General features: G+C 45.7%; 1 protein-coding gene across 3 annotated transcripts in view; it reads right to left on the bottom strand.

Moving 5' to 3' along the window:
- Positions 1–260: 260 nt before the first annotated feature.
- Positions 261–27909, bottom strand: part of CHRM3 (cholinergic receptor muscarinic 3) — a 471578-nt gene continuing 443929 nt past the window's right edge. Inside the window, exons 1-3 of one of the 3 annotated variants that reach the window (XM_032430378.1) lie at positions 11467–11574; positions 9269–9392; positions 261–2289 (exon numbers count right to left, since the gene is read on the bottom strand). In XM_032430378.1, coding sequence (XP_032286269.1) covers positions 498–2289; positions 9269–9392; positions 11467–11482 — 1932 coding nt within the window. In that variant the 5' untranslated portion in view covers positions 11483–11574 and the 3' untranslated portion in view covers positions 261–497. Of the gene's footprint in view, positions 2290–9268; positions 9393–11466; positions 11575–27909 lie in introns of those variants that run through there. The other 2 variants (XM_032430379.1, XM_032430380.1) reach the window with 2 other exon arrangements.

Here is a 27909-nt window from a genome sequence, read left to right as displayed (position 1 = left end):
AGGTTCAGCTCTGTAGCGTATGAAATAATTTCCGAACCACGAATGCGCTAGCCTGACGTGTTCCACGTGGGCTCTGGGTCGACCCGCGGGGGCTCCTCGGGAGGAACGCGGCGGCCGGCTCTGCTGGTGACGCTCAGCCGAGATCCCAGCGCTAATGGGAACTCAGAGAACCCAGCAGATCAATTTGGCTGTGGAATTGCTGTGAGACACATTTTTTTTTTTTTTCCTCTTTGAGAAAAAAACCACCTAAAGTCTATTTCGGAAGAAATTTCTTTATATTCAGGAATATGCTTTTTTTTTTTTTTTTTGCTGAATCGGTATCTGACTTACTATATTAAAATGGGTTTATTCAGTGGGTCAGTAAACAGGCAGCTTCCTTCATCTCTGGGTGATTAAAAAAAAAAGCCCAACAACCCATTTTCATCACCGCCGGGCATCGCCCGTACCCTCCGCCGGCGCCCTCCCGAGGTTTGCGGGTGGCGGTGCGCTCGGCCGCCCTACAGGGCCCGCTCGGGCGCGCGCCTGTGGAAAGCAGCCGCCTGCCCGTGCGGGTACGGCTGCTTCCGCCGCCTGCGCCGGCCGCACCGGCAGAGCAGCAGCGTCTTGAAAGTGGTTCTGAACGTTTTGTTACACAGCGCGTAGCACACGGGGTTCACGGTGCTGTTGATGTAGCACAGCCAGTAGCCCAGATTCCAATAGGTTTTGGGTATGCAGCTGTCGCAGAAGGTGTTCACCAGAACCATGATATTGTACGGGGTCCAGGTGATGATGAAGGCCAGCAAGATGGCGCTGAGCGTCTGGGCCGCCTTCTTCTCCTTGATGAGCGACATCCGTTTCCGCTTGGTGATCTGGCTTCGGGTCTTCAGAGCGAACCTCTTGGCCAGAGTGGCTTCCTTGAAGGACAGAGGTAGAGCGGCCGTGGTCTTGCCCGCCGAGGAGTCGGCCTCGGACGCCTTGGCCGTGTCCGCGGCTGACTCTAGCTGGATGGGAAGCTTGGAGAAGCTTTTCGGAAAGCCGGCCCCATCGTCCATGCTCTTCTGGGCCTGCAGCTTGCCGGCTCTCCTTTGCAGGTCGGCCGCCCCCAGCGCCTCGTCGGGCACCTGCAGGTTGTCCGAGGAGGGCAATTTGGTGGAGTTGAGGATGGTGCTGTGGCCAGGCAGCTTGAGCACGATGGAGTAGATGGCTCTGGTCTCGGAGCCGATGTCCTCCTCGTCGGAAGAGGCGGAGTTCTCCAGGGAGGCGGCAGCGTCGTTGTTATTCCAGCTGTCGCTGCTGCTCTGGTCGGGGTCCATCTGCTCGGCACTGGCCTTCCAGCTCTTGGTGGCGAACCAGAAGTGGCAGCGACCATACTTCCTCCGGGCCGAGCGTTTCAGGCTCTGCTGTTGCAGCTCGTAGCTGCTGCAGCTCCGAGAGCTGCCCGTGGGGTGGACAAAGTTCTCGGCCTCTGCGTCCGTCCCCGAGGCCTGCAGCCCGGCGAGCTCTTTGGTACGTTTTTCCGTTTCCTTATAGATCCTCCAGTATAAAATAGTCATGATGGTGACAGGCATGTAGAAGGCAGCGATGGCCGTGCCGAACGTAATGGTGGGCTCGCTGAGGAACTGGATGAAACACTCGCCGGGTGGCACAGTCCTCTTCCCGACAAAGTACTGCCAGAAGAGGATGGCGGGGGCCCACAGGACGAAGGAGATGACCCACGCCAGGCCTATCATCACGCCAGCTCGTTTGGTTGTTCGTTTGGCTCGGTACGTGAGCGGCCGCGTGATGGAGAAGTACCTGTCGAAGCTGATGACCAGAAGGTTCATGACGGAGGCATTGCTAGCCACGTAGTCAATGGACAGCCAGAGGTCGCAGGCCAGGTTTCCTAGAGCCCACCGATTCATGATGATGTAGGTGGTAAACAGATTCATGGAAATGACCCCGATAATCAGGTCGGCACAGGCCAGGCTTAAGAGGAAGTAGTTGTTGACCGTCTTCAGCTGCTTGTTGACCTTGAAGGCCACGATCACCAGGATGTTGCCGATGATGGTCACCAAGGCCAGGACACCCGTTAGGAAGGCGATGAAGACCACCTGCCAGATGGTGTGGCCTCCCAGCGGGTCGCTGGTGGTGCCATTGGCAGAGGAGAAATTCCCAGCTGCCCGAGAGACGTTGTAGCTGCCGAAGTGAGGGGCCGTGCCCGGGGGCAGCCCGGCATCCGAGGGGCCGCGCACCCAGGACGAGCTGATATTTGGAAACAAAGGCGAGGTTGTACTGTTAGTGTGCCAGCTCATTGTGATTCTCGGACATAGTCTGGGGAGAGAAGAGAGAGAAGACGCCATTAGGAGCACAGTCTGCCTTCCTTGGGTTGGTTCTTCGCATTGCACAGCTTTTAAAATACGTGGAAGACCTCTTACAGGATGCTGACTCTCAGGCCAGAAACACCCAGTTCTTTCTCTTACTCCAAGGGTGAGGAGCCTGGAGCCGGGAGAGACTGATCTGCTTGAGCACAGCTAGCAGGTGGCGTGCATCGCCCATTGTTCTTTCCGCCCACATTCTCCTTACTCCTCAGTATATACCGCATACACTTCCACATCATGCGCTTATCCAACAAAATCTTCCTTCTCTTATTTTAAAGAGAAGGGGGGGAATAGGAGATGCGTCTACGCTACTTATGTGGCATAGCTTTATCCTCGTGCTACGCGATAGACTGATCTTATCCACCAGCATTTTATCCAGCCGGGCGTGTGCCTCTCCCAGGCTGGAGGCAAACGCAGCGTTAAGGAGACGGCAAGCGTTTAAGCCTCCCCGGCATGAGCAACATCAACCAGGAACAAGGGAGGTAACAGGTGTAAATCACTTCACATTGTATCACCTCCTTAAGATGCGGATAGAAAAGCAGTGTATCGGTTCTGTGTAATGGTTGATAACGGCATACGAGGAAGCTGTCATATGCTTGATAATATGCAGGATCTCTACCAGAATATTCTGAACTGACCAAACCAGTGTTGGGTATTTCCAGTATTAGATAGTTTCACTTCGGCAACGAGAAAGTATTTCAGCACCCACATGCACACATTTGTGTACAAAGACTTGCAAAGCTGCAACTAGTTCTTTCAAACCCTTGTTAACCAAAATATATAAATAACTATGAATCATTACGGTGAGTGCACCACCGGGAAGACCCCCTAGGCTGTCTTGGAAAGCTTTGGGTGAGACCCGCCCCCTCCCCTCAGAGCCTCCACGGTTGTTGGCCTACGGACGCTCACGTCACCAGCCACGGTGGACTTGACCCAAAACCATTCCTCAACAAGTGTCATTCTGTGAATTCAAAGTTTGATAATCCTAGCAAAATACTATTGGGAACACTTGTGTTGTGTTTAGGCTCTTGATCTAAAAAGCGTTCAACTATAAACTTTTACATACAAATATGTACACGTATCACCTGGCAAGAGCCCCTCATCAAGCCTTTAGACATCGCACGTCAGACTCTCTCAACAGAGAGCCGTCAGATTCACGCACAGCCTTCTGGAGTGGCCTCAGCGTGTGGCAGGAAGACTTTGCAGTCCCAAAGGCATAGGTTCAAAGCTCAGGTGAGCCGCTTCCTGGGGGTGGGATCTTGGGTATGACTTAACTGTTTTGGAGTACCAATTGCCTCATTGAAAAATAGGAATGAAACGTTCTGTATAGTGGAATAAACTGTTGAGAAATTTAACTTAGAATTCAATAGTAAGTGGTCAAAGGAACTTTGTTTCTCACTGAAATGTTTTAATATATGTCCAGTGCTTAGTACAGAGCCTGACACAGAGCTGTGTGCTACAGAAGCATAGGGTCTATTGTTATTTTACTATTCTTATTGAACAGTGAACTCACTTTGCTTTGGCTTTCAGGATGCTCATAGCTCAACACAGTGCAATAATAAATGATCAACAGATGAATGGATAAAGAAGATGTGGCATATATATACACAATGGAGTATTATGCAGCCATCAAAAAAACCTGAAATCTTGCCATTTGCAACGATGTGGATGGAACTAGAGGGTATTATGCTAAATGAAATAAGTCAATCAGAGAAAGACATGTATCATATGACCTCACTGATATGAGGAATTCTTAATCTCAGGAAACAAACTGAGGATTGCTGGAGTGGTGGGGGGTGGGAGGGATGGGGTGGCTGGGTGATAGACATTGGGGAGGGTATGTGCTATGGTGAGCGCTGTGAATTGTGTAAGACTGTTGAATCACAGACCTGTACTTCTGAAACAAATTATTATTTGTTAAGAAAAAAAAAAGAAGATAGTAGGAAGGGAAAAATGAAGGGGGGGAAATTGGAGGGGGAGACGAACCATGAGAGACTCTGGACTCTGAGAAACAAACTGAGGGTCCTAGAGGGGAGGGAGGGGGATGGGTTAGCCTGGTGATGGGTATTAAAGAGGGCACATACTGCATGGAGCACTGGGTGTTATACGCAAACAATGAATCATGGAACACTACATGTAATGTATGGTGATTAACATAACATAATAAAATTAAAAAAAAAGAGAATATAGATTGGACACTTCCCACATGATAGATGTTGTGCAAATCACCATATACTTTATCTCATTTAATCCTTTTTTTTTTAAAGATTTTATTTTATTTATTTGACAGAGAGAGACACAGCGAGAGAGGGAACACAAGCCGGGGGAGCGAGAGAGGGAGAAGCAGGCTTCCCGCCGAGCAGGGAGCCCGATGTGGGGCTCGATCCCAGGACCCTGGGATCATGACCTGAGCCGAAGGCAGACGCTTAACGACTGAGCCACCCAGGCGCCCCTATCTCATTTAATCCTTAAAATAATCACAGTTTATAAGAAACAGAGACACAGAGAGTTAAGTAATGTGTCCAAAGATCAAGCTAATGAGTGAAGGAGGAAGGGGGGAGAGATTCCCACCCAGATCATCTTGAGCCCACCACCTCCGCGTTGCACTGTGATGTTGCTCTAACTGTCCACCAGCCTATCCGGATGCTGCATACAACTAGCCTCTCTCAACTGGCTAAAACTCGTTACACACCTCTTTAAAGTGGAATTAATGTGCATTTAAAGTTAAATGAGATACTATTTGTCACGTAAAAGATGAGCAAAATATAAATGATTGGATGCAGGCAGTGTTGACAACAGTGTGAAGGGAAGAATTTTGTGGTCTTGGCTACAGTGTAAATTGGTCAACAATGTGAAAGGTAATTTAGCAGCATCTGTAAGAATAATACACAAATTCCCAGATCCCAGGAGCTGATAGTGTGTATGTGTAGTATATATGTATTGTGGGTGCATGCATACATACACATAAAATACATAAATGGTTGGACGTACACAAGCACACACATATAATTTTACATGCACTTACATACATATATACACTTATATATATAGTTATATATAGTTACTTATATATATAGTTACTTCAGCACTATTTGAAATAGTAAAAAAAAAAAAAAATCGTCTAAATATTTTAACCTGTTTTTCTATTACAGAGAAGAATAGTTTAAGGACGTCTGGTATAATCCATAGATGAAATCTCCTACAACGCACTAATTTCCAATTATAGGTGATGGATGGAGTTTTTTTTTTTTAGATTTTATTTATTTATTTGACAGAGAGAGACACAGCGAGAGAGGGAACACAAGCAGGGGGAGTGGGAGAGGGAGAAGCAGGCTTCCCGCCGAGCAGGGAGCCCGATGCGGGGCTCGATCCCAGGACCCTGAGATCATGACCTGAGCCGAAGGCAGACGTTTAACGCCTGAGCCACCCAGGCGCCCCTGGATGGAGTTTTCTTCCTTACTTCTTGTCACTCCTCTGGGTTTTGTTGGGTGTGGTCAACTCATCCTTGTCTCTACCTTGCTCCCACTGAGCGATGTCCATATTTGGGAAGAGCTACATGCTGTTTGGGTACTCAATTGCATTTAGGGTTTCTTCCCGGATGCAAATGTGGAAGATCTATCTGCTCTCTCCCTCCACCTGGTTCCCAGGTTCCCATAGTTCCTAAAGCGCGTCTGCCCATCTTCCCCATCACACCTGCACCCATATGGATAGATGAGAACAGACCTGTCTTGAACCAGACACCTTAGCTCGACGTCCTGTCTCTGAGGTTAACAGACACTTCCTCCTGGGGAGGCGAGGTGTCCCTCTGGTGTCCTCCCCAACATGTGCTCAGAGGAGTATTACTTTTTTCTTCACATGATCACCCTTAGTCCTGCATTTCTCTTTTACCTTCTACACACTCTGTGAACAGCTTTCTCTCCCCAACATCTTTCATTCCAAAGCTTCCAGGACATAGTGGCTAAGTTTCTTGTCCATGCCTGGGTTGGACTGCAGCCCATATTACATTCCTCCCTTCTTCCTGCTCCCCCTCCCCACCACAGGCCCTGCTGTGTGCTGTGAATCTCACATAACCTCCCACAGCGCCTTTTAAAATTCTTAAAACACCTTCTAAGTCTCTGCCGTCATGTCCCATGGAGCTGATCATGTCTGGGGACTGATTTTCTTATAAGTAACTGTAATGGCCAATAATCCCAGTGCTTTGTATTTGTGTTGATGATACATCTGTCTCCTCTCATCTTTGTTTCTTCTTGTCAATGTCATGCAGTAGATATCTCCTCTTTGGGGCATCAGGCCCACGGTCCTGACCCCTACCTCAGCAATGGGCCTGAAGAACATGCAAACAGGAGCAGTAAGAGTAAATTAAGGGAGCTTATATGGATTCTGGAAAGAGAGAGGGTAATTCTCTGTTCTCTGGGATTTCCAGGTGCTGGTGACATATTTATATCCTCATGGAAAATCTGAGAAGCCAGCAAACATAGAGAGAGAGAGATGGCAGGCAATGTGAAGCATGGAGACAGCATGATCATGTCTTCTCAAAAAACCTGGATCTAGCCACTCCTGAAGTGAACCCTTCCCCCTTGACCTTGCAGGTTATGGGAGCCAACCATTTCCTTTGTTGCCTACGCTATTGAGATAGGTTATTGTCATCTGCAGCCAAACAGTCCCAGTTAACGTAAGCGCCACTCTCAACATCAACACTTTTTATTGAACCACTAGTAGCTTTACGTCATTATGATTGGTGCCATTGAATTCAGTAAATCAGGACTCCCCCCTCCATGGACTTACCCCCTATTTGAGATATGGCATATTAATAAAATAGTTTTTAAAAAGCACCAAGTATTTTAGGCAATGTCAGATTGCTCCCTGCAGGTAATCATATTATGTTTGTAAAAAATCAAGAGCCAATTAATTTGCTCAGCTGACCAATGTTAGTGAAGAATGTAAGTATGAATTTTAGAAATATGCCTTAGATCAATTCTTCTCTTTTGGTTCATTTCATCCTGTGATCTGGAGAGCACCACAAATTATATAATATTCCATTCCAATTCTCTTTGTTGGAACACAGAATATAAAAGAAACCAAAATTGAGTCCTACCCATGGGTGGGACTCGCTCTCTATATTGGGTTCATTAAATACCCGTTCTGGGGCTCCTGAAGCCTAGCAGCTTCTTGGCTAATCACTAGAAACTCTGTGAATCACAAACTGTTAGACAGGTGATCTTTGACCTAAATTCTTTGGCATATCTACCAGTGGCCATTGTTCTCTTTATAATTCAACACCAATTCAATATCGAATGCCCCTTAAAAGTGTCAGATATGTGTTTTTTCTTATTTTAAAAATATTCTCATCTCTGTCCATCATACCATGGATATAGATTGTGAACTGAGCAAAAATTTTACCGTTCCAAAAGGACCCTTCAAGGAGAGTAACCTGTTATCCCCCCATGTGATACAACATCCAAAGGACAATAATAAGTCAATAGTTAATAATCACGCATTCACTCCAAATAACTACACTTGTCTCCTTCTGATATCTTCATGCAAGAAAGCAAAAAGAAGGATGTGAATCTGGTAGGTGAACATGTCATCAAGGAAAAGAAAGCCTTTTGAATAGGAAGTGGAAATTATGGGCAAAGCACATTATTAAAACCTGTTATGACCTATAGCTGTGAGGGGAGAACTGTCTAGGAAATCATGGGCACTCCTCTGAAGCTATAATACAATGAGATGTATGAACATCACTTCTATTAATAAATACGATGCTGATGTTATCAGTAATAACTTTTCATTGGAAAGCAGTGAAGAGTAGTTGAAGAACCATGGTCTTCAGAGCCTGTTTGATTTGGGTTTGAGTTTTGGGTTGGCCGAGAAAGAGGGCAACCTTGGCCAAAGGCCTGACTTCTCTGGGACCACATTTCTTCCTCTGTAAAGATGAATTACCTATGTGGAACTACAAAGGACTCCGAAGAACCAAAACAATCTTGAGAGAGAACAAAGCTAGAGACAACACAATCCCTGATTTAAAATATATATCACAAAGCTATCGTAATTAAAAGAGTATGATACTGGCCTAAAGACAGACATAGAGACCCGTGTAACCAGAAAGAGTGCTCAGAAATACATCCATGTATATATGGTCAAATGATCTTTGACAAGGGTGCTGAGAATACACAACGAGAAAAGGACAGCCTCTTCCACAAAAGACGTTGGGAAAACTGGACAGCCGCAGGCAAAGGAATGAAACTGGACCCCAATCTTATACCATACACAAAAACCAACACAAAATGGATGCAAGACACTTACACATAAGACCCGCAACTATAAAGCTCCTAGGAAAAAACACGGAGGATGAGCTTCATGACACGGTTCTTGGCAATGCTTCCTGGGTATTCACCCACAAGCACTGAAATCAGCATCTTGAAGCGCCCTCAGCACTCCCCTGTTCATCGTAGCGCTATTGACTGTAGCCAAGACAGAGAAACAAACTAAACATCTATGGACGGATGAACGGATGAAGGAAATACGGTGCGTGCATACGCGGAATACTTTTCAGCCTTAAAAAAGGCAAGAATGCAGTATGTGACAACATGCATGAACCATGAGGACATTGTGCTAAGTGAGATGAGCCAGTCACACAAGGACAAATACAGCGTTATTTACCTAGCCGAGGCGTCTGAAATAGCAGACCGCATAGAAGCAGAGAGTAGATTAGTGGTTACCGAGTGTGGGGGGAACAAGGGAACAGGAAACTCCTTATTCAGGGGACAGACGCGATGCAAGCTGAGTATGGGCAGGAGACGTCCTGCACCGCATTGGGTCTGCAGCTAACAGCACTGCAGTGTGTGCTTATATTTTTTTTCAGGAGGTAGATCTCATGCTACGTGTGCTTATCACCAGAAAACAAACAGAACCCATGGAATGCCACCACCTACTCTCTGTGGGTTATGAAGAGGCCAAGAAACGTGGTGTGGTGAGCTAATTCTTGGGGGTCTTCACCGATCTGCTGCTCGCCTTCCACCAAGGCCAACCTCTCGGGTCCTCTACGTTGGGTTGTTACTGCAAGAACACAGGGAGACCATGCTCAAAGTCTGCTTTTTATTTTATTTATTTGAGAGACAGAGACAGAGACAGAGACAGAGGGAGAAGCAGACTTCCCACTGAGCAGGGAGCCGGATGCGGAGCTCAATCCTACGACCCTGAGATCATGATCTGAGCCCAAACCAAAGTTGGATGCTCAACCGACTGAGCCACCCAGGTGCCCCTCAAAGTTTGCTTTTTAAAGTAGACTTGAAACACTCCGGTAGAGACAGAACTTTAAACATTGCAGTCTTTAAACATCAAGGAATGGTGTACTGGCCGAAACATTAGGCAAATGCGACAGGTGCCTCCTGACCCCATTAAAGTAAATACATTGATACAACTACTACGAAAAGGTGATTCAGCTGGATCAATGCCATGGAAAAAGTCCACCACACCATGAGTCAGCAGTTTAATTTCTAGGTATCTGTCCTCTAGAAAGTCTTGCATATAGTAATACACAAGGGGACTTACATAGATGTTGGCTGAAGCATGTGTTGTCATGATAAAACTTAGGAAAAGTAGAAGAACATCAGTTTGACAGTGGATAAAAGAAATCTGGTAATAAAGGGGAATATGGCAGAAAAAAGTTTATCTATCGATCGATCATCTATGTATGTATGTATGTATCATCTCTTGACTTAAACATAAGGCCTGAAGTTATAATTCCAGATGAAAACACAGGGGATAAGCTTCATGACTTTGGTCTTGGCAGAGCTTTCATGGCTGGATACATACATATATAGAAAGTTACAGATGTATACATGAATAGAGAAAGTTTTAAAAGCTCTAAAAATATATTGTTGAGTAAGAAAAAACAAGTTGTGGGGTGATGAATAAACATGATATGATTTAGGTAGCAACAAAACACATACAAAAATAGTGATATCTTATATAGATATTTGTATGTTTATTATTATTTTTAAGATTTTATTTATTTATTTGACACAGAGAGAGAGAGAAAGCACACAAGCAGGGCGAGAAGGAAAGGGAGAAGCAGGCTCCCCGCTGAGCAGGGAGCCCAGTGTGGGACTCAATCCCAGGACCCTGGGATCATGACCTGAGCTGAAGGCAGATGCTTAACCGACTGAGCCACCCAGGTGCCCTGACGTTTTATGTTTAAAAGTCTCATAAAAAGACAAAGATGCAAATCATACATTGGCAATGACGTCTTGGATGGGGAAGACGATGCGGGTGAGGGTGACGGACACAAAAGGTTTCAGCTTGATCTGTAATGTCCCTAATGAGAAAAATAGACATTTCCAAAGCCAGAGGGATGCAGGGAAGAGAGCTGAGGGGCAGATCCTGGAATCTTGCCCTCCACCCTGACGCTGGTTCTCCATGAGGAGAGGGTCAGGAAGAACCACACCTGAGGACTGGTGATAGTAAATAGTAAATGAATGTTGTTGTAAGCTGCTAAGTGTGTGCTGATTCCTGATGTGGAATGGGGCCTGAAAATGGAGATTTAAATTGTTATATAAAAATAAAATTCCGGGGTGCCTGGGTGGCTCAGTCGGTTGAGCATCTGACTCTTGATTTTGACTCAGGTCATGATCTCAGGGTTGTGGGATCAAGCCCCGTGTCGGGCTTCATGCTGGACGTGCAGCCTGCTTAAGATTCTCTCTCTCTCTCCCTCTCCCTCTGCCCCCACCTTGCAATTTCTCTCTCTCTCAAAAAAAATATAATAAAGTAAAATTAAAAATAAAATTCCTTACTCCCTTATCAGAGTATTAATGGATTGAAAAGATGATATTACACTTCATGCGTAAATGGCTCATGTCCTATCTGACACAGTACATCCTTGTCCTTCTGTCAGTCATGGACCTTCTCTCCCTACCGCTGTGGGGAACTTTCTTCCCTCGTTCCCCAGAGGGGACCTTCAAAACAGCCATGTCTCTGCACAGCACACATCTTCTATCCCCAGCCCGAGTGGGGTGCATTTCTGGTGCCCCCGTTCTCTTCACAGCGAAGCTGGATCTAGTAAGGGGGTGTCCGTATGTAGCCAGGGAACAAGATCACCTCCTCCTCCCAACTTTCACTCAGGTCCCATTACCTGAGACATTTTCCATAACCTTCTCCCTGCCTCTGTGCCAGACTCATCTTCTTAAAAGCATCCTCGTGCTGTGGAGGCTCAACAGTGGAAGTCTGGCCAGTATGACATCTGAGGAAAGTAATCAGAAGGTCATAACAGCTTCCATAAAGAATATCTAAAAATACTTATTGAACAAAAAAGTCACCTAATATCTTTCCTCACATACACCTGCCATTTTATAAATAGTATGCAATTTCCTTTTTTTTTTTTTTAAAGATTTTATTTATTTATTTGACACAGAGAGAGAGAGACAGCGAGAGAGGGAACACAAGCAGGGGGAGCAGGAGAGGGAGAAGCAGGCTTCCCGCTGAGCAGGGAGCCCGATGCGGGGCTCGATCCCAGGACCCCAGGATCATGACCTGAGCCGAAGGCAGACACTTAACAACTGAGCCACCCAGGCGCCCCACTATGCAATTTCCTAAGAACCAGGGGTCCTGGGTGAGATCCACATGAAATGATCAATGTGGGCCTTCTGTTTAAGGTGCTCTCCCTGAGAGGGGGGTAGGATTTCCATGCACCATACTCTTCCTCATCCTGACTCAACAGCCTCCATGCTGTAGAGCTTGTCCGTTTCGAATCAAGGGAGTTCATAATCTTTGCTCACTGGATTGACTTACACTGGCGAGGAGACCAAAGGAAGCCGTGCTTTTATCTCAACACGATCCTTCCAGTGGGTGTTGCCTTGAACACCTTCACTCCTGGATTCTGGGAGGAAGGCCCTCGCCTTCCATGTGGATTCCTCACATCTGTGCATAGGTAGGTTGGTTCTTGACTTCATCTCCGAGTATATATTTTTCCAGACCGTTTTCACTATGTTCTATTTACAAGCACATACAGAACCGATTCACTGAGTTTTTCAGAAAAGAAGTCAGAAACCAATTAGTGGGCCAACAGGAGAATAAAAAAAGAAAACACACAGTGGAACAGGGCATGCTTCCGAAGACTTCTGTTGAAGACACACATATTCATATATGTGGTCATGATGTAAGATGGAATTTGTACTGTGGGTCCTGGTCAGCAATGTTTGAAAGCCACCGCTGTGGGTGGCTTGGCATCTTTCATTAATATTTAAAATGAGAAAGTGAAACAAAATGTGAAGTAACTCTTTGAGGATGCTAAGTGTAGGGGGAAGGGAAGGATCCCTCTGAGAAACATATTCCCCCTTAGTTGTAGAAAACATTTTCTGGGATTATAAATCTGTAAAATCTCTAGATAGTGTTTTAAAATTTAAAACATGTAAATATCCAACGTGAAAACACACGTGCCAGTGCTTAGGGAAACCTGGAAGGGCAGTGTAAGTGTGAGGCATGTTTTTAATGATGAATTCCTAGAGACAAAAGTCCTCTTACTTTCTATAAGCCGTCCTGGCGGTACCTGTTCTGGAAAAAAAAAAAAAAAAAGGATTGGGGACTGTCAATGTGTAAGCCTCCCGAAATGATGAAAAATGTGCAAATTAATTTCTTCCAGAAGTCTAAATTAATTCCACTTCTATTATTCTTATCACTATTATAATCGTGACAAATTGTGAAAAATCATGCAAAAACCCCAAAATACCTCTGCAGTTCACAACCACGCTTTTTCCCTCAGATCAATTATTTAGTGCTGCCTCCGTATTCAGAACCCAGTACGCATCATTTTTCAGGGCTTGTTGTGGGTCTCCCTTCGCCTTCTTTGCTATGAGGGTCTCTGTTGCCGTCATCATTCATTACCATCTGCAGCCACTAAAAGGACTTTGCCCAAAGCTGTGTGGGTCGGGGAGACGCAATACCAGAGCCAGCCAGTAGGTGGCAAAGTCGAATCGGAGAAGAACCTCTGCGGGCAGGTGCCCAGAGGCAGCGCGTTTCCCGGGCTGGTGACCGGGAACCTCCGCTTAGCTCAGTCATGCAGTCCCTGGAGGATATCAAAGAGGGTCAACAAATCCCCTGCAATCAAACGTGTTTTTAAAGGGAATCCAACCTTTGCAGACTCGCAGTCAGAACCAAACTTTGTGAACTGAGCTCTTGTTATTCATTTTGAGCTGCCAGGAGGAAAGATGTGCCCTAATATGGTGCAATTGCTCATGTCGCGAACAGAACATTCCGGAATGCCAAAATGGGAATCAAATTCCACTTAAAAAAAGACAAAGCTTGTTTTTAAAAAGTCGATGTATCATGCTGCCTCCCTTGGTTGCTGCCTTTCAGAGGTTTTAGGCAATTTGACCACAAAAATGAAGGACGCTTGGCAAAGTATTTGCATCGCTACTGCTTATGCATGACAGTCGCTGCTGAAATCACAGGGTTTTACCTCAAAAACAAAAGTCTACATTGGACTCATGATCTGCATCAGCACTCTCAAGCCCCAAACCTTTTGTTAATAGAATTTCTAGCCAAACAGCAAGAAATAGAAATCAAAGGAGAAGTAGTTTTTTTAAACACACATCAGGCCCCTTTGCCCTGAGGGGCCAACTCCTTACCCCAGTCCTTACTCTTTTCTGAGGGTAAACGAGGAAAGGAGTGTGTCCGGATCCTGCCCACTGCAAGCCTTCAGGATCTAAGATTCACTTATGAGTTCTTCAAACAACGGGTAAGGAACAGTGCTTGTAAACTAATCAAAGCTAATATAATTGCAGAAATAATTCTGATGAAAAAATTTAGTGAAAACAGTCATTTGGACTACATATTTCTCACATGAACCCTGAAAGCACAGCTGACAAACTCTTTTGGCTTGATATTTATGTTTTAGGGTTGCTGAAGCTAGACTAGTTATGATTTCTTTTCAAGATCTGTATTTATCAGAGTACTTATTTTTGTATCTGGACATATTTCTTATATCTGATTTCCTTTTAACCTTCAGCCTGTTTGCACTCCCCCTTCTGCCCCCCAATTCCCACAGGTACTGAAGGGAGCGGAAGTCACTTGGAAGGCGTGCAGACAAGGGTGCCCCCAAGCCTTGCCAGAGCACGTTAGGGTTAGGAAACATCCCCCTTCTGCCCTGTGAGCAATTGCCTGAGCACTCTGATCCTGCCTCCTCATCTATAAAATGAGGATTATCCTACTTGAGGATTAGTTAGAATGTATAGAAAACACTCAGCATAGCCTGACTGGTCCATAGCAGTTCCTCAACACCCGGTAAGACTTGTAAGTTTCTGTTGTTGTTAGTTCGATTTTATAGAATGGCTTTTTCAAGGCTAAACAAGAGCCAAGCTTTGTTGAGTTCTAAACCCAGGGCGACTGTGCCCCCAAGGGACACTTCGCAATGTCTGGAGACATTTTTCTTGTCACCAGTTGGCGAGAATGTGCTACTGGTGCCTGGGGGTGGGAGGGAGGTCAGGGATGCCGATCAACATCCTACAAGGCACCGGACAACCCCCTACAACCGAGGAGAACTACCTGGCCCGAGAGGCCAGTAGTGATAACAGAGATCCTGAAAACTGTAGCATCCCATTTTCCAGGAAAATCTGGACCATGTCCTGGCACTCTTCAAGAATCAGCTCACATTTAATTCCTCTGGAAATCACACTTTCCACCCTCCCCGTCCGCTGGAATCCACCTCGTCCTACTTTGTTCAGCTCTTCCACCGTGATTTGAGATAGTCCGTGTGTTTGAGTGCTTACCGCGCCTCGGACTGGGGAGACGGTTCTTGCTCCCCAGAAACCACTGGTTGGAGACACCATCAACTATGCTAAATCGGTGCGATAGAAGGACTAGCATCAATAATCAGCTTTCCTTGAGTCAGCAAGGAGGTGGCAAAGGAGAGGGAGGGTATTTGGTGAATCTCGAGAAAGAAAACGCCAGGCTGCCAAGCAGGAAAGAAAGAGCACAGCGTTCCGAGTAGAGGGAACAGCCTATGCAAAGTGTTGCAGGCACATCCTACAGATGCTCCCATCAGAGCACACAGTGTTACAAGTTTTCTCTCTCAGTACACCGCAGGTGCCTTGAGGGAAGGTTCCACCTTCTCCCGCTCGACGTTTTACTCTGAGATCCACCACAGTTTCTTACCCCTAGCAGACCCAGAAGTGTTGCCTCTGCTCCAGTGTAACTGGGATGAACGCAGTTACACTTAGGGCAGGGGCATTTATGATAGGAGGGCTCGAGGAGGAGATGCAGGTGCAGGGAGGGTAAACAGGTGGCAGGAAGGCAGAAACCGAGGCTGCATTTGGTGAGCAGCAACTCGAAGGGAAGGTGAGCTGTGGGCTCCGGAGGTGACGGCGGGGAAGGTGGAGAAACCACCCTGGTCTCTCACGACCACTTCAGATCCTGTGCCACTTGGCGGGGGTGACCCAACAAGATACAGAATCTGTGTAATCTGGTTTTCAGGACAGGAAGGTGATGTGGCTGGGAAAGAGGGATCTCCATCGTCAAGGGGCTGAACCTCTTCCACTGCGGAGAAAGATGAGTTCTCAGCCACCCTATCCCTTCAACTGTCCCTCTGTGATGGGCACAAGGCAAATCCAGTCTCCTGGGAAAACAAGCACCACAGATTATTTTGTGATCATTCTTTGCTGCCCCTGACCGAACTCTGGACCTCACACCAGTGACACTCGTCGCATCCCCTGAAGGAGCGAGAATGGAGGTGACTGTCTGGGTGTGGGTCCTACCTTGTCATTTCTGAGCGGTGGGACTTCTGAACCCCGAGGATCAAGCACCGGAAAATTAAGAATAATAACACCGTGTGGTTGTTAAACACATTCAAGGAGATAAAAGGTAAAGCAAGGGACACAATTGCCATTGCTCAGCAGGTGTGTAACAAGGGGTCCTCTCTCTCTGGCTATGTGATCACACCCAGAGCTGACGCCCCTGGGATGTGCTGGTCCCTGGGTGGCCGTGCGGGCTGTGCTATTCCCGCTCAAACATTTGACGCATCGCTTCTTGTATCTACGCATCTTCATTTTACTATTAGTTTGTAAATTCTTGGGGGCAACGTGAAAAGACATTTTTACTTTTTTTTTGGAGTTTCCAAGTCTGTCTTAGAATCCATAACCACGATAGAAGTAAAGCAGTTCCTCTGTAGTTAACATGTTCTGTGGATCAGTATTTGATGCATATATAATAAGGGAATATGAATAATATTCACTTTTCATCTTTTTTTTAAATATTTTATTTTATTAGAGAGAGAGTGAGAGAGCACGCGAGCCGGGGGAGGGACAGAGGGAGAGGGAAAGAGAGAGAGAAGTAGACTCTCCACTGAGCACAGAGCCCGATGCGGGGCTCGATCTCACAACCCTGAGATCAGGACCTTGAGATCATGACCCAAGCCAAAATCAAGAGTTGGACGTTCAACCGAATGAGGCACCCAGGCGTCCCTCACATTTTCTTATAAAAGCAAATGAGGCAAGAAAAAGACATAGCGAAACTGTGACTCCTCTCAATGACTTGAAAGCAAAAAAACCCTTAAGATCAAATGAATTCTACTGAAAAAGAGGCAGAAATGGGGAACGGGGAGAGTTAATTTCCAGTCACAGGAAAAAAAGCAAACATGCTGGCAAGACGGCTCTGGGATGCTCCCGAAGAATTTATGTGTGGCCGAGACATTCACAGGCATTGTGGGAGGGAGGGAAACAATGGAAAGGAACACAAGACCCCACAATTTTCGTTTGAGTTCTATTGTCCTTTCAGGGACATGCCTTGTAAGTTCTTTCTTCATAACTTTAAAGACAGCCATCGTGATGACCCAGGGGCTGTGGGTTTTGATCTCTGTTTCCCTCCCACCACTGCCGTGGGTAACGTCTGTCCTCCAGGGAGCCAGGCGCTCCTCCAAGTACCGTGTATGAACTCGTGTATTCCTCACAGTCATCCCACGATGGGGGGACTGGCAAGCCGTCCACCTGAAGCTCGAGGAAGCAGGTGCACTAGCTGGTGCAAAGACTTGCCCGGGTCCCCCTGCTAATTACAAGATGCAGATGCGGCCAGATCCCTGTCTTTTCCTAACCTCAACCCTCCTAGGGGGTCGGCTACGAACTAGCGATTTCCAAATAATACCTAAATGTATAAAGCATAAATTCGGTCCTCTTGCCCTTGTCTCTCCCACTCCCAGTCCCTAGAGGTAACCACGTAGGTAACAGTTTATTTAGTAAGTAAATCTTTGTTAGATGAATGGATATGTCCTTCCAAAATGTGTTCTCTTGTGACATTATAGATGTATGTTTTTAAGCACTCACAATGTGCCAGGCACTGCTCTCTGTGTTTATACATATATTAAGCCATTTAATCCTCACAAGAATCCTGTGAGTTAAGAGTCTTTTATTTAATGGCCAGATGAGAAAACGAGTGGCACAGAGAAGTGAAGTGACTGGGACAGGGTCACACAGCTTCTAGGTGACAGAGTGAAGATTTGAACCAAGGCAGTCTAACCCAAGATATTGCTCCCAACCACCCAATGGGTATTATGTTGTCTGTCTGGCTATTTTTTTTCCTTTAACAATATATCGTGGACATCTTTCTCGTTCAGTGCAAATGTATCTACGTCACCCATGCTTAAAAGAAGCCCAAGAATATAAAGAGGGACCCATCTGGGATTCATCTGCCCCTATGACCTTGACTCAAAAGGAGTTTTCAGGGCAGGAAAGTGCACGAGACACAGTGTCCACTGAAGATTCTAACTCCTCTTAAGTGAAATGTTGCCGAGCGCAGTGCAACTGTGGCCATTGCAAATCTTTACAATAGCCCGGAAAAAGAAAATGGCTGGTTTCCAGACTCATTTTCCCCAGTTGCTCCCCTGGAATCCTAGTAAGAAGGCAAAGGGCCATGCGTTCACGTTCACAGCAGCTGGCCTCTGACCGTCCAGCCCACGTCACAAGGCCGAGCAGAAAATCACATAAATGAGCAGACACGGAAGGACCCTGATGACAAAGAAGACGCACGGGGGCTCGAAAACACTAACCTCCAAGAACAGCGACAGAGTTTGATGAAAGAAAATGGAAATAAAATTCTTCAAGTATGATAAAGCATAGGAAAGAGACTGCTGTGTTGAAAGTACTACCTTTCTGTTAAAATGAAACAATGGGAACAGAAACTGTGAGAATTAAGTAAAATAGTAAAATGTATATTTTGGCACAGCCTGGACAATTAAATATTAGAAAACAATGATCTCTTGTTTTGGATTTCCTGAAACCAAATGGAAAGTAGAGCTCACATCACTATTAATTCTGGCTCCATGGGATTAAAAACAAAGGGGCAAAGGAATAAGGTTGAACCAGTTCAACAAAACAGGGCGAATCCTTATTCTAAAACTCGAGAGGAATATGGATGGGAAAAATTAAATACCAGAAGTATGAAATCAATAAAATGAAAAGATGTATTTAGGCAGAAAAGAAGAAATTATACTAAGGATTCGGAATACAAGCAAAACAAAATATAACTTCGGGGTGAGTGTTGAGGTTTGGTGCCTGGAATTATTTTTAGAAATCCCCATCAAACCACTTCCTCTGAGCGATCCGGCGCTTGCTGTCAGGGCCTCGCTTAGGGGTCGAGGCCTGGAGGGTTCCTGGCTCCAATAAGTTCAGAAGCATCGTGTCTCCCGCCTGCCCCTGCGATCCGGGGGGCAAGGAATGGCACCCACATACACGTGTAACCCAGCAGGGGCGTGAGTCGGAGCCAGACCCACCTGCTCGCCCAGTGTGCACACCTACAGGACCTCCCCTCTGAGGCTTGTGTTTCTCTTTCCTCCGGTAATACCCGTAAAGCATATGCTTCCGTGGCCTCGATGTGAAGTCTCTATCTGTGGTCCCTGTGAACCGCATCTTACTGTTGACCTACAAAGCATCGAACGCTTTATAGAATTAATATACCACCGTGGAGTGGCCATGCTTCTCGGAAGGACGAAATCAAGGTCATAAGGTGAGAATGAATCCCGGATGGGCCCGCTTTCTGTTCTTCGGCTCCTTCTAAGCATGCATGACATAGGGGCGCCTGGGTGGCTCAGTCGTTAAGCGTCTGCCTTCGGCTCAGGTCGTGATTGCAGGGTCCTGGGATCGAGCCCCGCATCGGGCTTCCTGCTCAGTGGGAAGCCTGCTTCTCCCTCTCCCACTCCCCCTGCTTGTGTTCCTGCTCTCACTATCTGTCTCTCTCTCTGTCAAATAAATAAATAAAATCTTAAAAAAAAAATAGTATGGGTGACATAAATACATTTGCACCAAACGAGAAAGATGTCCACGATCTATTGTTAAATGAAAAAAAAAAAAAAATCTTGCCAACTCCCGGACCCAAATGATTTTAAAGTCTTTATGATATCGGTGCTTCCATATGTCACATCACATTAATACTGGAGACCGAACAGCCGTGTTGCACAGAGCTGTGTATCGTGCTGAACTGTTCTCTTTCGGCGTGTACAGCAGGACCTGTGGCATGACCACTTCTACAATAATGGGTCATACAACCATCTACTGAGTGCCTACTCCCTATGCGGCGTATTTATTATATATATATTCTAAGTATGTATTTATTCATTAGGGTAAGTCCTCGTAATAACTCTGTAAGACGGATATTCTCAGGATTTTATGTTTGAGAAAACAGGCTCAGAGGTTAAGACTTTGCCCAAGGGCTAGCGGACTAGTTAAGGAGCAGTGCCGGGATTACGGACTGTGCTTTCTTTAACCTGCACTACCCATGGGGTCTTCTTGCAACGGGCATTGAGCACATGGTTAACGCTGTGTTCATACACTGCTAGCTCGAGGATCAACACATTTGATTCCTCTTCCTCTGCAGTCGATGAAGCAGGTCATGGTTCATGGGAGAATTACAGAATTCTAGGGTTAGGCCCTCCCTGAGTTTAAATTTGTTTTCTTTGATACAAACCTGTCTTATTCGTTCTGACCTCCCTCATTATGCGTGCTGTCCTCTGGCAGGACCCTCATTTGGCTAATTGGTTAAATCTCTGATTCCTTCCCAGACCCTGGCAAATTAGGCAACCTGACTCTGGAAACTCCTGATGAAAGTTAATTATTCAGGGAAGCTGATGAACACACTGCTGGGCTTCTCCGTGAAGGCACGGAATAGAGAGCATCTTCCAGTCTATTCCTCGTTGCCATTCCTACTGACACACGAGTACTGGTTTCAGAATGCATTTGTCTCCAGAGAAAAAACCACAGTGACCATGAGCTACCACCACCTCAAAAGGAAGAAACCCTTTCAACTATAAAAACAGGTGGTGAAAGAAAAGGCTTTCTATAAGAGTTAATATTTCAGTATATTGCAGTCAGGGGCAGATACGGACTCTGTGGAGACTGGAGCTTCTACAACTTTATGGTCCCCCTTTAACAAAATGAATACAGGGCACCTGGGGGGCTCGGTCGGTTAAGCGACTGACTCTTGATTTCGGCTCAGGTCCTGATCTCAGGGTCCGCACTGAGCGTGGAGTCTGCTTGAGATTCTCTCTTTCCCTCTCCTTCTATCCCTCCCCCTGCTCTCTCTCTCTCAAATAAATAAATAAAACCTTAAAAAATGAATACAAAATTATGAGTATAAAATACCATCACTCCACTTTCCCCCAGGGGCTTTGTAAAGGAACAGAACTTGAAGTTTTAGCTTTATTAGCTTCACAGTAATTTTTTTCCTAATTCCAATAACAACTGAGATGATCTGGTTATGATTGAGGAACTGAAAGTTTTTAAAACTCTGCATCTAACTAACTCAATATGTGTATCTGTATATCTAGAGGTGATGAAATTCTCTTCAAAAATATCTCAACAAACCATCATACAAATACAATGGCTGGAAATTCTGATGCTGTGGGGAAGGAAATTTAAGTTGCCCAGGTATGATGTATCCCAACGAATTAGGTTTCTGAAAGTTTAATTAGCTTCCAGAATGAAGAACCCATGAGTCTCCACTGCATGCTACCAAATGATCGGGTTCAAAAAGGACGGGGGGTGGGGGGGGGGGGGGGATGGATTATAAGAAAAAAAAGGAAGAGTGCGCTCCCTCTGCTGGCGAGCTGGTGTCAACGCAGAGCCAGAAGTAAAGGGACCCATCTGTCAACACGGGGAACGCCAACAGATCGTGAGTCACATACGCGGTCCTTTAATGATGACAAAAGGGCAAATCAGGACATGCAAACCTCACATTTGATTTAGTTTTTCTAAGAATGATAAAGAATAACAAAGAGGAAGTCACTTTCATACGGTCGTATGTCAGAGACACGTTTATGGGAAAATGTCCTCCACGTGTTTGGTACAACGTGGCTCACACCACGAGGCCCAGCAATGCTTATTGGAACCAGGCTGGAATACAGTTAGCAAATGTGTGACAGTCGGTACCCTATCCAGCTGTAAGCAGGTGTCTACTGTGGTTCCTGAAGGACTGTTAGGTTCAGCCAACTTAACATTCTTAATGAGAGATCCAGAAATGAATGCTAATGACATCTTCACGTGATATTAAACTTGCAACTACTGAAAGCACAAGCAGACATATGGAAAACCATGGAACTGCCTACAATTTTGCAGTTTATTTAAAGAAAACCTCTGACCAGATGTTATGCTATCCATGGCCACTGAAGATAGAAGACCTACAGAAGGATTAAATTGAAATTGATTCCAGGAAATATTTAAATAAGATATGATAATGAGACAGAAGAGCTGGCCCCGAGAAAATGTTTCCATGGGAACGTCTATTTTTTTCTTCCCTGTGATATTTTAAATTAGAATACATATCCATCATGGTTGGAAACCCTCATGCACATACCCCCAAGTCACTGGACTGCAGCACATCTCCCGTCCCATTCTGCTGGCTGTCCATCGCTCGGCAGCTACTGTGCGCTCCCTAGAGTTCCAACCCAAGACTCTCCTCTGTGCTTTCACCAAGGTTTGGGCACCAGAGAAGATGAAGTCAAGGCTTAGATTCTGCCTCAACAAGCACCAGGAACCATCCCTATCTTGCTTCCTCCAAAATGTCACTGTCACATGACCGGCTTGTAGTAACAAAAGACACCTAATGAGAGATTAGGGGAGCAGCTTATGCGGTACTCAGTATCTTAACAGAATTTTGTTGATCAATTAGAAATAACTAGGAGATCATTTAGAAATCACTGTGAGAGCCTTTTGATTAGCATTCCCCTCAACTCTCTAGAGAGGCATCCGAGAGAGGTTAGTTTCCATGGGACAGATCAGAAAAGGAGAGAGAGGGGCGCCTGGGTGGCTCAGTCATTGAGCGTTTGCCTTCAGCTCAGGTCATGAACCCAGAGTCTTGGGATCGAGCCCCGCATCAGGCTCCCTGCTCAGCGGGAAGCCTGCTTCTCCCTCTCCCACTCCCCCTGCTTCTGTTCCCTCTCTCGCTGTGTCTCTCTCTGTCAAATAAATAAATAAAATCTTAAAAAAAAAAAAGAGAAGGAGAGAGACTGAAGAACGATTTTAACCCAGTGCACTTGGACCAGTTAGCTGTTTAGCTGAACCGCCTTGCACTCCATTGAAATGGGCCTTGGAGGAGCTCAAGATGCCCTTGGTGGCCTGTGAGGGAAAAGCCCCTGCAGGTGGTGTGGCTTAGTCCCAGTATGTATGTGGGAAGCAGGGAGCAGGTGTGCCCTCTCCTTGATGTGGCTGCTGGAGTTCCCATCACATAGTCATTGTTTGGTACTAGAGTTATCACCAAATAAACAGATCTGCTGCGAAAAATAGACCGAGGGCTTCAGCACAAAACCATGCAGTGCTATTTCTCTCAGGGTATAAGAAGTGATCCCAAATAATTGCAATAAGCCAACCAATTTCATTAGGTGAGTGTATACTTCCCTCAAATGAGTTTCCTAGACCAGTGCTTCTCAAAGTGTGGTCCCCGGACCGGCAGCATCAGCGTCAACCGGTTACTTGTTAGATGTGCAAATTTTTGGACCCCCTGCAGACCTCCTGTATCAGAAATTCTGGAGCAATCCGTGTTTTAACAAGCCTTGCAGGTATTTCTAATGCATGTGAAGGTTTGAGAACTGATGTCCTGCATGATTGGCCTGTGTCTTCTACGTCACCTATTAGCAGAATCAAGACACCCACTGGGGAGTGGGGGGGTATTTCAAGGACATCAATTATTTCCCATTTCTTCTAAGATGCCTGCCTATTATAATTTCTCCAGCAATCTCTAAACATCCTCCTCAGGCATTCGTCTCCGGTCGCCTCTCCAGCCCCAATTGTTACCAATCAGATTCTAAACAGACAACGGATTGCAAGTTCTTTGGCAGTGAGAAGGAACCAAGACCAGCAGTATGATTCACGTCTTCTATCTGGTAAGACATCTGTTGCTGGTGGCTAAGCATAGTCCCCTTGTTTTCTACGAGCCACTCAGCAAAGATTCACTCTGCACCTACGAATATAGCCTCCCAAGGCTTTGAGGGATATTTAACAAACTTCGTGGCATGTTTTTAAACTCAAGGAATTACAGTCCAGCTGAACAGAAGGAAACAATTAAAAGCATCAAAATTACAGACAGGCTTCCGGCTCTACTTCCCCTCCGCAACGCCCAATACGGTGAGGGACCAGGGCAGACCTTCCGTATGACCTGTTGCATGCCAACCCAGGAAGAGAAATATTTAAAACTTAGTAGCGGGGTGCCTGGGTGGCTCAGTCGTTAAGCGTCTGCCTTCAGCTCAGGTCATGATCCCAGGGTCCTGGGATCGAGCCCCGCATCGGGCTTCCTGCTCGGCGGGAAGCCTGCTTCTCCCTCTCCCACTCCCCCTGCTTGTGTTCCCTCTCTCACTATCTCTCTCTCTCTGTCAAATAAATAAATAAAATCTTTTAAAAAAACAAAACTTAGTAGCAAGCGCCACACACATGCTGGATTTACTCTACATCCATCCCCAGGCACGCCCAGTAAAGCTAGAGTAACAAAAAGAAAAAAGATACGTCAAGATGCCCGAGATAAGCTATTTTTCTTACGCTTTGTCATCCCTTTATACGAGATGAACCAAACTCGTTTCCAAAAGCTTCATTAATGAAAACTGAGAAGCACTTACTCAATCTTCACATGGCCAAGCATTAGTTTCTGTGGTCGCCTTAACCAATCACAACTAGGGTGGCTTAAAAGAGCAGAGATTTATTTTCTCACTCTCCCAGTGGTTAGACGTCTAAAATCAAGGTGTTAGAGGGCTGCACTTCCTCCAGACCCTCTAGGAGAGGATCCCTCCCATGCTTTCTCTCACTTTTAGTGGCTTCATGGACTCATTGGCTTGTGGCCACACCCGTCTATTTACCCCGATGGCCACACTGCCTTCTCCCATGTCTTATAAAGGACACTTGTCACTGGACCCACATAGAGCATCCAGGATGATCTCATCTCAAGCCCTGAACTGAATGACACCTGCAAAGACCCTTTTTTCCAGCTCAGGTAGCATTCACAGGTTCAGGCAGGTGAGGATGTGGACCTGTCTTGTGGGGGCTGTAGTCTGCCAACATAAAACAGGCAAGGCTAGCCCTCCCAAGAACAGAACTTTGATCAAGCCAGGTCTGATCTCCGTGAGTGTTTGTCTATGGGTTTCTCTTTTCCTAAGATAAATATACTTCCTTTGTAACTTCAGTTTTGCCAGTGCGGTTTTTCATTTGCATTAGAAAGATTTTACAAGGAGAGGCGCACTTTCAGTAATACTTCAAGAAAAAAAAGAAGACGAAGAGATTAGAAGTGGAGATTAGAGGTGGGGGTAAATAGAGATAAAGTTGTAAGAAGTAAAGTAGAGGGAAAACAGATACAGTTAAAACGTAGGAGACATTTCATTCTCTGCTCCTTTCCTTGCATTTCTTTAAATTATTCGTATGTCTTAAAAGTAAGAATCAAGTATGTACTATTTGTTAAAAGGAATGGTTGAACACAAACCCAGAGCTAGACTTAAACCCACATACCCATTTTGTGCCTTTTAGGCAAGTTACTTGATCTCTCTGTGCCTTAGTTTCTTCATCTGTAAAACATCGATTATTGAGTACCTGAATGTGGGATTGTAAAGAGGATTAAATTAATAAAGCACTTAGAATGCCGGGTACATAGGGAACAGGTACTGTTTGCTAAATGAAGAAAATAAACATGCCAGGTTCTGAGCTGACTTTTGGGATGAACAAGACAGACAAACAAAAGGTTACATCCCAGGAGAAAAGAGAATCCTTCAAAAAATAAATTGAACACAACTGAAGTCCTGCAAAGGAAATAAACAGGCTCTGTAGTGGAGTTAAAGGATGCGTAAGATGGGGGGTCCTATTTTAGAAAATGTGGGGTGGGCTCCGCTCTCTGCTGAAGTGACAATTAAGCTGAGCATAAAAAAAGGAGCCACACAGAAAGTGGGGGGAAGCAGCATTATGGACTGAGAGATGTTGCTTCTTGATAAGACTAATTGTTTTATACTTTACAATGATGGGTCAGAAAGGGGGCGGGCACTCATTCTACTGAGTAATTGATTCATTGTTATAATTTGTATGTTTCAACAGAAGCATACAGAGGGTGGAAATAGGCAGGAAATTCTCCCAAGCCACAAGGAAAATATCCCATGTGAGGGAAACACTTGGATACATATTTCCTAAACTACTATGGCCTGACGATCCTCCAATAATCTTGAAGAGGAGAATCCTTTCTATGCAAAAAGTAGCCTTAAACCTGTGGCATCTCCCTGAATAGAAATCACACCCATGGGTAAATGTCATCTCATCACATCAGGTTTATTGGATTCTTCCTAGCGGGTGTAGCCAGCGTGCCACACCAGGGGTGCGGGGACCCTCCTTTCTAGCAGCTCATAGCCTATGACAAAGCACTAGGCTACATGGCCTCGTAGTCACAGACACATATATTATAAAGATATGTACGTTTCAGGTTATAATTTAGCATAGATGAGGCTTTCCTTCAAATTTGCCTTCTTAGGGCTCCCACACCAGTTAGCAATTGAGCCCCTCTCAATTTCTCCTACATATGGATGTGGAAGATTAAGTTACTAGATCTCTCTGTGCCTCAGTTTCCTAGGCAGCAAAGTGGAGATGACAGAAAAGAACCCCATCTCCCAGGATTGTGTTGGGATCACATGAATTAATACACATATTTAGAACAGTGTCTAGTCTGTAGTAAAAACCAAGTATTAAATGATTACAGTTATTACTAGTATCATCAGGAAAACTTAATTTGCAACAAAGTAAAAGCAAACAAAACAGCTAAGGGTCACCTTCACTAATGAGCATATGATGTGGGCAAGTGGTTCCCCACCTTGGGCTTCAGTTTTCTCCTGGGTAAAATGAGGACAATGGAGGTAATGAGCTGTTCTCTAGCTGTAACTTTGTAGAACTCTCTGTTTCTAAATTCCTCAGTGCTGTTGCTGTCCGGGGAAGAACCTGTTGCTTGCAGGGGAAGAACCATAAAAAGATTTTCTTCCATTGGTGCAACTCAAGCTCAAACAACTTACTTTAAATAGTTATTCAAAGGGCATAGGAAGCAGATGGTTGAGTGTGAGTTCCAAGTCAGTGGCTTGGGAAAGAACCCTGGGAACATTAAGGTAAGATCTGGAGACGTGGATTCTTCTGTTTGATTCAGGACGTCGGAAGCTTTGGGGACAATGCCATCGAGGGCAGGGTGAGGCCACTGATGATCACCGCAACGATAAGACGGTGTATATATGGATGGAGCCCGAAATAGATCTGCATCTTATTTTTTCCCCTTATTTTTTTTTTCATTCCCCCCCACCCCCTTTCCCTCTCTTTCCCCCCTCCCACTTTCCTTGTTAGGCCAGTTGGCAGCAGCTTTAGCAACCAGCACCAGCTCCCTTCTGGTTCCTGCTCCTTTCTCTGGTGCTTGCTTACCCTCTGCTGCCTTGGCTGAAAACTAGGATTGCTAGTTGCCTCCTGTGAATGCTCAGGCATATACAAATTAGGAGCAACAAGCAGATGTGTGAAATTACCTGATTTGTTTTCATGGCCCCCAGACACAGAGAGACGTCTGTCTAGTGCTACCGGTGGGACTGGGGGAGGAGATGTTTCTTGAAGCAGACCCTGCAGGCGAGAAGCTGCGCATGAACCCAGCAGGATGTGCGACTGACCACCTCTGTTCTGGACCGGCCAGTAGTTTTCTGGGGGGGCTGGAGGGGGGTGAAAAGGCGTCTGCACGCCGGCCACCCCAGCCGGTGGCCCCGTGCCTGGACCGGCCAGTTCGTCCACGAGCCTGATTTTCAATTCCATGATTCATCGCTTCCTTGCCAGGGGAATTTTCAGACCCAGAGAAAAAGGAAACCTGACAGATTTATGGATGTCTTAGTAAACATAAGCAATGCAAAGATGGTTTCTGAGGTCCCACGTGGATATGAACACCGAATTGATAAAACCTAGAGAGCACAGCCCAGTCTGAATGAGCGGCCGAGGCTACCGAGCTGTGATGCTCAGCGCTGTGCTTCCCAAGGGCGGTCCCATAGCACCAGCATTGCTTGGGAGCTTGCTAGAAGTGCCGGTCCTTGGGCCCCACCTACTGAACCAGAAAGTCCGGGGGTGACGCCCAC

Source organism: Phoca vitulina, unplaced genomic scaffold (assembly GCF_004348235.1).
Source record: "Phoca vitulina isolate PV1807 unplaced genomic scaffold, GSC_HSeal_1.0 scaffold43, whole genome shotgun sequence".
Taxonomy (NCBI): Eukaryota; Metazoa; Chordata; class Mammalia; order Carnivora; family Phocidae; genus Phoca; species Phoca vitulina.
This window is presented reverse-complemented; position numbering and strand designations above follow the sequence as displayed.